Consider the following 14,039-nt stretch of genomic DNA (forward strand, 5'->3'; position numbering starts at 1 on the left):
AATATGCGCAGCAGTGTTTTTCTCACTGGCCCTACATACGAATTACCCATATGCAGATGCCAGCCATAACAAAACGCTTTTAATTGAGAATTAATGCCATGGTCAATATTAAAAAATGTTTAAAAGAAAACCAAACAAACAAAAAAAAAAAATAAAGACTTGCAAGAAGGGCCCTTCCTGTCAGTGACCAAAGGGGCAGGTGCTGGAGCACCACCTCAGGTATGTCTGTGCATATGCCAAATTACATCTATAGTGCTAGTGTGTAACACAGAAAGTCACACATCTATCTCAGGGATAGTTTCCCCCTCCCCACCAAAACTGAAAATAACTTTGGCCACATTTATGTCAAGCTGATTAAAAGAAATCTGTTTTTAACTCAAAGTCCTTGCTTAAGGATAAACAGGAACACCAATCTTGTGTTTTTTAGCTGAGGTGTTCAGAACTGGGAATGGGATGTTTCATGTGATGCATGCTCCAGGTGAGCTTACCAGTCTCTCCCCATACAGGCAAGTACTCATCCTGCTGGATATCCAGCATCAGCTCCAGGCCGTTGCCCATCCCACCCTTCATCGTCACCAGGAGGGGTCGTCCATCTTGGCCCGAATTGAAGGTGTAGCATTTTCCATAGCGGGTGAATATCTGAAATACACACAGTCAGGGGTTTTAGTGAAACATGGTCACAACAAGATGACAGGAGAGAAATGGGAGCATTTTAGCATGCATCTCAGTTCTGACCCTGAAGTGAAGATCTCAGCTTGCAGCAGCAAGTGATAAACCCTTAAAAAGTGGAGCTAAAACTAGTGCAGAGAAGCTTAAAAAGCATCTAACAGGAACCCGCTCTTGTTATGCTGTCAGCCGCAGACCTCAGAGGTCTTAGTGTTGAGATGCTGTTGACAAACCGAACACTCACCCCTCTAAGCGCCGCATGATACAGTATGTGCCTGAGTGAATACGACATGACTTTTATTTCAGAGTGGGATTTCCTCACACATAACCACAAGAGCTGGAGTCAAAGTAAATCTTGCAAAAAGTGATTAAAGTTCTTGCCAGAACTCAAAATATAGAATGGAAACATTTTAGAGAATGTAATGATTTCTGTTTTTAAAGGAGGGATGATTAGATTAGTGTTTGATCATTAGAGCTGAAACAAATAGTTGACTAATGAATGAGTCAGCTGACAGAAAATTAGACAACAGACAAAGTTTTTTTTTCATTTTTAAGCAAAAGTGCAAAATATTAATTGATCCTAGCTGCTAAAGGATGAGAATTCTGCATTTCCTGTCATGCATGACATTACACATAATATTTTTGAGTTTTATACTGTTACTCAGATAAAACAAGTAATTTGTAAATGCCATGTTTGGCTCTGGGAAATTAAAATGGGAATCTATTTCTGACATTTCAGTCAACCTAAAGGTTGATCAATACATTGAGAAAATAATTGGCAGATTGGTCCATAAAGAAACCAGTGTTTTGCTGCCTAATTAGGCCTGTCATGATAAATACTTCAGTTGGGCAATATAGTGTCTCAGAAATAATTGCGATAAACAATATTGTTGCCATTTCAAGACCATTTTATGCCACTGACATATTGATAATAGCAGAATAATGCAAGTACAGCCTTTCAAAGAGCGATGAACTTTTGACCAGAAAATGACAGTGATTTTCTCAGCATAGTTGTTTGTTTGTTTATTTGGCTAAGGCGCTCAAAAAAAAACCCTTAGGCACTGGGTTAATGTCTGATAATAGTAAGGAAAACCCTGCTGTTTATTCTGGCACCATGTTAGCTAAAATTTTGACAGCCTTCTTAGGTAAAGAAAACCAAAACAGCAAGCATGCAACGAGCAATATCAAACAAGCTATAGACATGATCATTTTTTATGACCTCGTTAAGTCGGTTACTTCATTTTTGTTGTAGGTCTAACCCTAATGATTGTCAAATGTCTGGATCTAACAAGTACTTACATTACTGGTCAATCTGTGATTATTTTGAAAATGAATGTCAGAAAATGGTAAAGGACCCTGGGCCCTGATAGTCTTATTTGACAATTGGCCACTGGTCAATGTCGGGCCATTGGTGAGCATCTGTGGCCCACACTGTTGGTACTAGTCAGCATATGTCAGCTTTTTTTTAGTTGATTCAGCATGTTGAATCAGCGTCTGAGACAGCGGAGCCTGTTGGTGAGCGAAATCACTCTGATTAGCAGTTAGTAGTTTTTCGCCATTGACGTCTTATACAGTAACAGGTTGTAATTGTTTGTTTTTTGTTCGCTAACACAGTAAATATCCTTAATTCTTTCAACATCAGGTTGTGTTGTTAATGTACTAACCGGCTAACCACTGTCTTATATCCATCCTTTTGGTCTCCCCATATCCCCTTGTGATTGACAAATATAAACTACCGCTACCAGTGGCGATGGAGATTTATTTCTTCTCACGCAGACGCATAGTGTATGTGGTAGTTGGCCTTTGCATGTATGTAGTCTTTGTGTTCAGGTACAACTTTTTGGCCGAGACACAAGTGACACAAGGCATTGCAGCAGTAGGTCTTTGTCGCTACTAGTTCTTGAAATCGGTTTGGTGTGTCTGGGCCTAACAAGTTCAAAATAATAAATAAAATTCTCAGTAAATTACAATAGAAAATGAAACCAAAAAAAATTTCACTTTTGAAAAGCTGGAACCAGTGATTCTTTTTTGGGGGGAATTTTTGCTTAAAATGGACTGATTGTTTCAGCTGTAATCAAATGATCACAGAGTGTGCTCACTTCAAACTGGATTAGAAGCATCTCGAAAAAAACAGAACAGATCAAGCGAGCTCAATATGCTCAGTTCCACTTTTATCTCCACAGTGTCACACAAATCTGCAGGTACAACCTGTAGTTCAATGAACATGGAGCGGCCTCGTCAGATCCTGACAATACTTGCCCTCAGATACATGCCTGCAGTGTGCTCTGTCTTACTAGTGGATCAGGCATATACTGTACAGGAGCGCTACTATAGATCCCGACAGAAAACTGTGATCTATTGGCAAAGACATGATTGCCAGTGAACTAATGGATCTGTAATCGAATCATAGACATTAGGAAATGGAAAGCCATGGCCAGGATCCAAAATCAAGCGTTCTTCTACTTTGTTTTCAAGCCACATGATTGTAAGGCCTGTATCAAAGCATCCTAGCTCACAATTAGCTTATTATTAACCTTCAGCATTTTGACATTCATATGAGGCAATGTTAAAAGGAAGAGAGGAAGGGGTTTGGTTGAGAAAAATGACAAAAGGAACAGAAAAGTAATAATGGAAATAAGTCTCCTCCTTTTTGTCCTCCACTCTCTAAATATTGTGCTCAAAACATACAAAAGAGATAGGCTTTATTGGGAGATAGGGGTACAAATAACTTCATCACAACACATAGTTTGTACAAAAAGCTTTTTTCTCAGCTGAGACTGCCTGAAAATGTTGCTTTAGTTCTTGCAAATGCATTGTGAGGACCTCAGGAGTACACAAGGAGGCGTTTATTACATGGGTGACTAATGAGTCAGACATTAGCACTACATGACAAATTACTCAAATGCCACAAACACCAGATGCACAGAGCTGACTAAAAATTGCAGCCGTGTCTCAACAAAAGGAAAGTTAGTATAATGTGAATCCTGTTCAGTGAAGTGTGTGGGGAAAGAATGGAGCAGGAATCACGATGGATGGCCCTCCCAGAGTGCGGTTATAAGGAAGCTTTTAGGGCACAAAGTGGTGAAATGTAATAAAAAGCCTTCTGATATTTGGACACGATATGAGATGTGACCTTTCAAGTGTGTAAGTGGCAAAACCGAGTCAAAAACTGTGCACGCAATGCCTGCCTATGTGCAGTGACTCAAGAGCAGGATACAAACATCGATAAAATGTTCCTGAAATCCATCTTAGTCCTGGAGTCGCCTCTCACCATAATCAGATCACTGTTTATCATTACTCTTTGGAATATAAGGCAGGGAATACAAGACACCACCTGCATCCGCTGCACAAAACATCTAATGGTTAGAATGGGCAAATCCTAGAGGAAAAAATTGTTTATGAGAGTTTTACACACACAGGTTTTCCCAATTAGAAACACATTTTTTTTTTACCATGGTTTTAGAGTTGTACAACTTACGATCAGTATGTTTACATGCACTAGTAGTCCACTATCATTCTGAAAATGCCAATATTCTGAATTTGATATGGTTAAGTAAACAGCAAATTCTGTATGACTGATTGGTACTGTGCCAGAGTATGCCAGTCAGCTTTCACTTCAGTAATGTTCCATACATTTGCGTCATCATCTATGTGACCATTTTTATGTTATTGAAGACGGACACTCCCAAGGATTATCAACAGGGGGGACCAATGAAGCAGCAATCAGCACCTCTGCTTCTGTGCGGACTAGAAGTCTGGGTCTTTCTGTGGCTAACTGTGCTGCTGTCTGATATAGAGGTATCAACAGAAAACTAACCAGCAATCCCCCACCGTTTTAGTACAGATGGTGTTCACACTTGATGTGTACCATAACTGAGTCCACATGAACTGCACGACTCCACGGATTGTAGAAAAGACGTCAGATGGTGTAGAAGTCTAAGAGAAAAGTATCGTACTTTTCACTTGATTTATTCACTCAGCAAACATTTTTCTGATAAGTTTATGGTCAAAATCGCAAGTTTCGAGTCTTCTTCAAGACAACATGATGTTCATTCAGTAAATCATAATCTCATTTAGAGTAAAATCGATGACAAAGCAAGGTATTGTTTAGGCCGTGGCTACCTTGTGACTGTCAAGTAGCTCTATGGTGGTGTCCTCCAGTTCTCAGTCAGTTCCACCCATGAATGTATAAAGAGAACTGGATACAGCATCGGAGGCCAGGCCCCTGTTCATTCGTATGAGAATTACACTGCTTCTTCACTGTGTGGCCCAAACAGCAAGTAAACTGTAGACTTCTGCCAGCCAAGCAGCCAAATGGATCAAATCCTGATAGTGAAACAAGCCATTTTACGGAGATTTGACACTCAAAACAGTGTATCCACTGATTTACAGATGTCTTTTTCGCCATGTACTGTAGTCAATGGAAAAAAGCCTCTTTCGGCCACAACACATCGCACAGCTGTACATTTCAGAGTTGGCAAGGACTTAAAACAGACACGAGGAGACTGGAAGTCTTTCATAATGGATGCCTCAGACATATATACCATATTTTCTGACCAAACGTAATCTCCAACCACAAACTGTACAATAAAACAGGTAGCCGGAGCATCACCATAGAAATCACCTACAGACGTTTGAGATGGCTAGGTCATGTACTGAGAATGGAACAGAACTGGATCACTAGGGTTGCCTGAAGATGGACACCAACAGACAAAAGGAAACGAGGGAGGCTCAAAACTACCTAACACACAGCTGTGACACAGGAGCTGGAAAAGATGAACCTGTCATGGAGCAAGGCGCAACATGCTGCCAGGGACCAAATGCAAAGGAGAGAGATCATTGAAGCCTTATGTCCCATAGGGGATGAAAAACGGAACATTGTGTGCATGTTAATGTAGTCAATGACTGATATCTCAGGAGACAAGTCTGAACATTCACAGAAAGAAGTGATGCTGCCTCTGGAAGATACGCATCAAGGAAACAGTGTTAACATTGTTGGTGATTGTGTGAAAGCGTGCGTGTCTGTTTTTCAGCATGGGCCCAAACACGCACACACATTTGTAAAAGAATATGAAAGAGCATCCTCACATAGGAAAGCGTGTGCATACAGTATTTGGTGTGCACGTGTATAGCCGCCCCTTTGCTTGCCATCTGCGTGTGTGTGTGTGTTGATAACGTGGTGATTGAGGCCTGTAGTCAGAGTTGCTGTGGTAACCAGGATATTGTGCTGGCTGCACTGAGTGAAGAGCAGCAGCAGTGGGTGCCGTTGGTGACCTTGGGGAGTCAGGATCTTCATTGTGTTCTGCAGCTTTGAGGTTGACACTCAGTCTCAACATGCTTCTTCATGTCTGTCGAACGAACAGCCTCAAATACATCACAAAAATTCAGCAAGAGCTGATTTAGAAAAGTGCAACCTTTTGCCAGAAGCAGACACCTCATCAACACAAAACAAAAGAAAAACTGCTAATCAAATAATTCTACATGAAGTGTAGCCATCAGGGCAGCACTTAATGGCTCTACATAGTGATGGTAAACATTTAGAATGTGTTGGTATTAACCTCAAAATAATGTTAGGGGGGAGCAAATATTTGGGATGCCTAAGCAGCTTTACTGCATTTGGTTCTCACACTGGGTCCTGTATACATTGCATTCAGATGAGAACCACTGTATCCTCTGAACTTGTAAACACAGAAATTAAATATTTAAAACCCATCTCACCTATGAGAAAAAAACACAGAGAGAGACATCACCCTGTCTCATTCTCGCAGGGTGTAGAAATGTCACTGTCTCTCTCTTCGATAAATAATTCACCGACAGCCCGAGACTGTTGAGATGGCCCTCGGCTATCCCTCACATGACAATGTGACAAGGATGCACAAGCTGTTCCCTAAAATTGCCAGGGAACCACTTTCTCTCCTCTCCATTGATTTTTAAAATCAGTGCTGAGCATGGAGGTGCAATGTGCAATGACAGCTACCAAAAACACACACACCTAAGAAAGACTGTGTGCTTTGTACTTTCCACTGAATCAATACAGCCAAAAAAGGATTTGATGATTTTCTTGCTTTCTTTTATGCATTAAATTATGGTCAACAAGTTAAACATTTAATAGGTGGCTAATGAGGTGTGGCAATCTACTGTTCTGGTTTATCCAGTTGCTGTCAAACCCTTCACCAAAAAAATTAACATGTGTATGCAAGTTTTTTTTTAAATATGGGACACCCCTTAAAATAGGCTGCTTTTTCATTGTCACATTCAACATCATGGATGGACCAGAACACAGGTTGGTAAATGGCAGAAAGCAGCTTGGAGGCCAGTGAAAATGTTACAGTGGTTCTTTTTTTTAAATTTCTGTTACTTATTAAGTCCAACTCCTAAACTCATTTTAGACTAATTCAGAAAAATGTTTGAGTGCTGCTTGGACAGAGACAGACAGTATTTTGTGGCAGCCTGTCATTGCATGGCATCTGCAAAGGGGCTAAATTAGCACGTTCATCCAGGTGTTGCAGTATTTCCATCACTGCCCTTTAGAGCTGAAGCTAATAAATATCTGCAAGTATGAGTAGTAATCATTTGATGAAAGGATTGCTGGTAGTAAACTTTCTCATTAAACACAAAAGCCAGATGTTAGTGGGTGTTAGTAGTTTTTTGGTCCAGTGAGAAAGGGCTTCAGTCAGTGTACTTCATCTGTATGGTGAGGGAGGGTTGCAAAATACAATAGAACATCTTACACTATAATACAGTCCAATACAACACCACAAACAAAACACTTTTAAACCAGCCTCAACAAAAAACTGAACATTACTGCAACCTTCTCAAACCTCTAAAAATAATCTCATGTCAAAGTCCATTTCATGCAATTCACACAGTCCTCTTCAGCAGATCAGAACCCAGAGAGGCAACTAAATGGACCTTGAGGTGAGATCGTTCTGTCAACTGCTGTTTAAAGTTGAACCTCAACGTTTAACGCAACATGGATGAGGAGTCCTAAAGGTGCTCAGTCAAGTTTCTACATCTACATTTCCTACCTCATCTGCTTATGAGGACTGTGTAATACGCCAAAATGCTGCAGAAGAGTTATCAGATGGACCCTAAAATGAGGTTTACAAATGCAGTATCTATAACAGGAGGTTATTCTGTCCACCTGCGTAATACACTTTAAAAACTGCCTTGGACTCATTGTCAGAGAGCAGAGGAGAGTAAAATGTGTAGGTAGGGAAAGCTGAAAGCTTACTGTGAGTGAGACAGTTGTTCCAGTCAGAGACAGTCAAACGGGTCACACCTGTTAAATAAAATGAGCATGACTGCACTGCTTTATGGACTAGAGTTGTTACTGCTGATGGGTAAAAGAGTATTAGTGGATTTTTGCGAGACTGAGAAATCTGCAATCTTCAATATTTTTTGTTGTGACGTGAAAGAAGTCACACAGTGAGGAACACACAAAGACCTATTTGACTCTGCAGCTCCTCTCAGCTCTACAGAATTTTCAACGTCTTTCATTGCATTGATTTTATGGCCTCCAACTTCACACTTTGAATTCACTGTCAATGCCCTCATTAGAATAGTTTTCGGACAGAGCAGGATTTTTAATTAAAAAGAAACTATGATAATTCAACTGTACAATATGTGCCAAGCACCAAATAATACACTGACAAAGTTAGCGGCTAGCTGGTTAACATAGTGGAGCTCTAGATTTTTTTCCCTAAGGAGCTGGTGGAGACCAAAAATGAATTAATAGATGAGTGAATATTGGACTCACATTCACCACGTGGTCAGAAACGTGATTCAATATCAACGCTAATGTTACTCTGTGTCGGCTAGATGTGTAACTCTGCAAATGCTTGAGAACAAGTTGAGGACAGCTGTTACAGCTCGAAGTGCTGGCCCTGAATGGTCAAAACTAGGAATGTAGTCAACCAAAGATAATCTTGGTCATCTATAATTCTATTCTACCTATCAATTGATTATTTAATGGTAAAAAAAAAATCTACCAATTATCTGAAGCTTTATTAAATCAGCCACAGTGCACTGAGTGAACTCTACCTGTTGATGTTATCCAAAGCTTTTTTTCCTGAGACCATCATCATTTTTAATTTTTAAGAGCGGGAGAACTGAATGTTTCCACTATGCTACACACACCAGCCATGTGACAAGATGCCTAGCATCTATTCTGTGCTGGGCACTGCACATTTGGCTTTTTTTTCTGATTGCCAAAGTTGAAAAATGTTCATTTTTGGATAAGACGCTGAAACCATTCATCACTTTCACTTTTTACCCAGCTGTCAAAGCACAGAAAAGCAGGGTGGTACAAATACCACAAAGATCAACTATCACATCATATACGACTGCTAAACAATGACAGAGGAAAAGATTACTGGAGGAGAAATTAATACTGCTGGCCACAGGTACCGTCCTCTGTCCCTATGTGTTTCATCCTTCCCTCCATCTGGATCAAGGACTCTACCTTGTGCTGACCACAAATGTATGAAGAGAACTGGATACAGAGTTGGAGGCAGGGCCATGTTCACTCTTATGAAAGTTGCTCAGTGGCGCACGAAGCCAAAAAAGTTCAACTGCCACGTATGAAATTACCCGAATCATCGGCACTGTTTCCTCATAATTGGGCCCATACAGCAGGCACACTAGAGACCCCCACTGGCAGAGTAGGATACTTTTGTGCTTGGCTAACTTGGATGAGGATAAATGATTTTATCATGCTGGGTGAATCCTCTAAACTCTCTAAATGTTATTGGATGGAACAGATCACATCCTGATAGTGAAATGAGTCATTTTGTAGAGGTTTGACACTCAAATCAGTGTATCCACTGATTTATAGACGTCACTTCTGCCATGCAAGTCTATGGAAAAAAGTCTCTTTGGGCCCAGTGGCATCACATGACAGATGCAATTTTGGCCAAAGTGACAATTGGCTTTTAAAGCCTCTTCCTGGGGGCCTGGTGTCCACATTTCTACTTCAGTTGATTTTCCAGATGATAGCAACTGAATGCAACCACATAGTCTCCGCTGAAAAAAACGCTGTGATTCCAAAGCCCTTTCAAGCACTCCCAGCTGGGTGTTTTCAACTGGGAAAAAAACGCTTTGAAAGTAACAATAGCAGTTGTCTGACCAATGACACCTGGGTGTCCAATAGCATACTGACCGACCAATCGACCAGCTGACAACAGGTTGCCAGTCTTAGTCAAAACATCAGTTGAACAGTGAACATGCGTTACTGATACCTCTTGCAAAGTTGCTTAAACCTGAGTTAAGATTGCTGAAACGTCATCTCCTATTACACATTACTGTAGCCCTTCTGTAAATATTAAACATATTGCAGCAATGTCTGGTTACTTTTATCAAATGAAGAGCAAAAAGCAAACTGAGCCCACAAATCCAAAGCTGTTGCCAGCAGCTTTAGTTTTTTTTTTTTTATAAGCAAAGATAAATGGTTTCAAAGAGAGGTTTCTCTTAACATGTCATATACAAATGCAGCAAATACACTGATTGTCCAGACAGAAAATATAAAGAGTTAATACACGTTCAGTTAGATTTGCTGTGAGATTGGGGGGCATCAATGGAGCACACAGAGGGAGGGAGGGTAGGACGACTGCATGTTCTTGGATGGATTTCGTGGCTGAAATCAATATTTGAGACCTGTGAGTGAGGGGAGGCTGGCCTGATGAGAATTAAGCATGTGTGTTGTTAAAGCACGGATGAAGAAGGATGGAGCAGCTGCATGGAGGGAAGGATGGATTGATGAGGCCAGTGGACCAAATTTATAGAGTTTCAAGAGAGACCCAGACACACGGGGGGGGGGGGCTCCTGTGCAAAAGTCAATACATCCTGAGACCTATTGTATGTAGACAAGCTCTCCTTCCTCCTCTACACCTCACTTCTCAACTGTGACTGATTCTATTGGTCTGACTCATGCCGACAGCTCGTGTTGCCCTCCCTGAATCCTAGCAGGGCATCATCGATTATCTATGCACAAGCTCATATCCCCAAAACTCAGACCTCGGTGTTTATCTCTGAAATAGGTTGCTGTTGCTTGGTCACCCTTTAAAAAAGACCCTGCACAACATCAAGCGTTCCTAAAGATGTTGGTAGGAAGAAATGTGTTTGACTGTGATAACTTGCTCTGTGGTTCCAGATGCATTGCATAAACATTTGTGAGGAAATAAAAACGCATCTGTTTGATGCATTATTGGGGGATATGGTTTGATGACACAGAGGCTGAGGGCTGACACTGAGGCAAGCAGTTTCAGATTATAAAATCTCCCTCAAAACATAAATAACCCTCAGTCATGCCTGCTGGAAAAAAACAAAAAAAACCCTGATCCCCCTCACCCCCCACATCATACTGTGTTTCAAACACCAGAAGAAAATCTACTTAACTGAAAACAAATTTGGGTAATGAGGTGGGAGACAGAGAGGGACGCCAGCTTTCACATTGTCGTCCGCGCAGTGATGGAGTGCAATCAATGGGGCTGCAGTTTACCATCGAGGCCAGCACTAACTGCTTTCCATCACAGTGTCTGGGAGTGTTGTAAAGCCTTGCTAAATGAATCAAAAGTCTTCATTAGGGACAGATTGGTCTCTTGTCAGCTTAGGACTGTACACACACATTGATCCAGCAGTGATGGATGACAAGATAAGAAGGACCTGCTCAGACCAGATGGTGAACGCAGAAGAATGCAATCATCTCCAATGAAATGATAAAACTTTTGATATTGTTTGGGATTGAATTTACAAACATAATGTTCCTCAGTGTTTATGTCTGTTAGGTGACAGTGAGACAAGAAGAAAAGAAGAGTGAGATAAAAGAACAGATGCTTATGGAAAAAATGCCATAATCAATTTTAAAATGCAAATACAACACCAGTGTTTCCAACTAAGTCAATTTAGGAAAACAGGAATAACACAGCAACATTATGAAGATTTACTGTGAGCTGAAATCCAATTATGTTACATAAATCACTGTAAACTCACTACAGAATGCCACACAGCATAAATCCATATATAGATATTGCAAGATGTTATATGGCGTGAGCTTGACAGGTAGAGAGAGAGTTAATTAAACTACTGATGCGCATTACCAAGCAACGGGTACAGAGGATTGCGTATTGTCTACAGCCTTGTGATTGCATGTGTTCAAAGCAAATTAATTAGCCTGAGTGAGTTGATATTTATCCGCGCAACACATAAAAGATATTGAGAGGCAATTACAACCTTCTGACTCAGCCCTGTAATCGAAAAAGAAGCTGCATCCACCTCTAAAAGCTGCATCAACCTGTTAGGAGGGGGTGTTTGGGGGGAGTTGAAACAAAGAATGAACTTTGTGGCGACACACTCACGGTGCTGAAATTGCGCGGCCCGCAGAGCTCCCCCTGGTACCGACAGTACAGCAGCATCTCCTCCAGCTGGTGTCCCAGCCGGTCCAGCAGCTGCCTCATGGACGGCTGGGACTCCCGCGGAGGAGGGAGAAAGTGGTTGAAGTCCAAAATCCGAGACAGTGGGGACCAGGGCGGCTCGCCCCCTGCGCTCCCTCCGCCGTCACCCAGAGGTGTGAGCGCCTCTCTCGCAGCGGGGGACACCTGCCAGTTCCTCCCGAAAAGTCCCAGCCACCTCCCCGCGCTGAATATGTCCGTCTTCTTCATGCGCCGCGGCAGCAGCAGGTTCTGGTTACAGATGGTGACGGCAGGGAACACGAGCCGCTTGGCGTACACCATGTGCGCCTTGCTGTACACGGGCGAGGAGAGCAGGTACCGCACTCTGTTTGAGGACCAGGCGAAGAGCAGAGCCAGAGCTGCCAGGAAAGCCAGCAGCCACGCAACTCTCCTCGGGTATGAGCCGCTCAGGAAGATGTGCCTCAAGCCGTGCAAGGTGGTGTGCTTCAAGAAGAGCTTCCCGGCTTCGGTGAGGGAGCCCGGTCTCGGTTTCGATCCAGATGAGTCGCACTGGCACATTTTGGAGGAAGGCTGGTGCGCGCTCTCAACATCGGTGCCGCTGTGGTCACAGTGAATGAGCCTAAACTGTGCTCTCAGATGGCTGCTGTTTGTCAGAGACTTTGGAGAGAGAGAGAGGGGGAGAAGGAGAGAGAGAGAGAGATAAAGAAAGAGAGAAGCGCACGCAGCTCTACTCGGTCCTGGCACTGAGCAGCAGCTCGTGGCGCTGATGGGGGAGTATTTTGTCAGTCGCACAGCGCTCCCTGAGCTTGTCCGGAGGGAGAGAGAGAAGTTCTTCAGAATGATTTAGTGCGCAACTGTGCAGCAACAGGAGTCCAGGGGATTATTTCATCAAAATTACAGCAGTTAGGCTCTGAAAATATGAAGAAATACCCCAGAGATAATGGATTTAGTCAAAATCACACAGTTAGTCCTAAACTGGAGGCGCACGTTCTTTCTGCCTTCTGTCTGCGTCCTGATCTTGAATCTTTGTTTCCAATCTCACACACACACACACACACACACACACACACACACACACACACACACACACACACACACACACACACCCTCTCTCTCTCTCTCTCTCTCACTTTCTCTCTTTCAGTGCTGTTTGCTGAATGAAATCATTGGCCTCAGTAGCCTAGCTACAAAACATTTATCTTCCTTTTCAAGTCCGACACACACACACACACACACACACCTTTGGGTACACCCACACACATGCATCGTAATCCCTGCTGGCTCACAATTTGTATTCTTCCCCAAAATTGAACACTGCATCATAGAGATGAATGCTTTAGAGACTGTAGTCTGTTTCATTACTGTTCCACCAGTTGAATCTTAAATAATTGAGTTCAGAAACAAAACTGGGCGCTTAACATTTCAGTGATCCTCTCAGAAAACTGGTTCCTGACTGTCAATTCTCTGATGTGTTTAAGTGGGACAACAGAAAGGTCAAGATGCTTCTGGTGAATTAATGCAAATCATGTTGCGCGTCTTTAAAACATCTCCCTGAAGTCCCAACGAGCCTAAATTAGATTTAATGGGTTTTTTGACCCTGTGTGCCACAGTTAAACTGTGATGGGGGGAAACCTGTTTCAGGCAGGCGACACAAGCTTGAACGCATCATTGATGGAGCGTTTTGCAACCACTGTCTCTCTCTCTCTCTCAAGGGGGGTGTTGGTTAAGTGGTGGTTCATGCTTGGTTGGGCATCATCACACAGTGTTCAAATCCAAAGCTGGACAACATGCCGGTCTGTTTCTCTATCTCACTCTAGTCATACTTTTGGGTACAGTCACTATGTGTGTGCTTGTGTGTGTGTGTGTGTGTGTGTGTGTGTGTGTGTGTGTGTGTGTGTGTGTGTGTGTGTGTGTGTGTGTGCGCGCGCGCGCGCGTGTGTGTGTGTGGTGTGCATAGTTTCCTGT

General features: G+C 42.4%; 1 protein-coding gene across 3 annotated transcripts in view; it reads right to left on the reverse strand.

Moving 5' to 3' along the window:
* asic1b (acid sensing ion channel subunit 1b) overlaps positions 1-14,039 on the reverse strand; it is a 201,265-nt gene that overhangs the window by 27,538 nt on the left and 159,688 nt on the right. For 2 of the 3 annotated variants that reach the window (XM_042495665.2, XM_088088472.1), the window contains one exon: positions 489-639. In XM_042495665.2, the coding sequence (XP_042351599.1) occupies positions 489-639 (151 nt within the window). Of the gene's footprint in view, positions 1-488; positions 640-12,020; positions 13,090-14,039 lie in introns of those variants that run through there. The other variant, XM_042495656.2, reaches the window with a different exon arrangement.

This window comes from Plectropomus leopardus, chromosome 2 (assembly GCF_026936395.1).
Source record: "Plectropomus leopardus strain MGB_pleo_1.0 chromosome 2, ASM2693639v1, whole genome shotgun sequence".
Taxonomy (NCBI): domain Eukaryota; kingdom Metazoa; phylum Chordata; class Actinopteri; order Perciformes; family Serranidae; genus Plectropomus; species Plectropomus leopardus.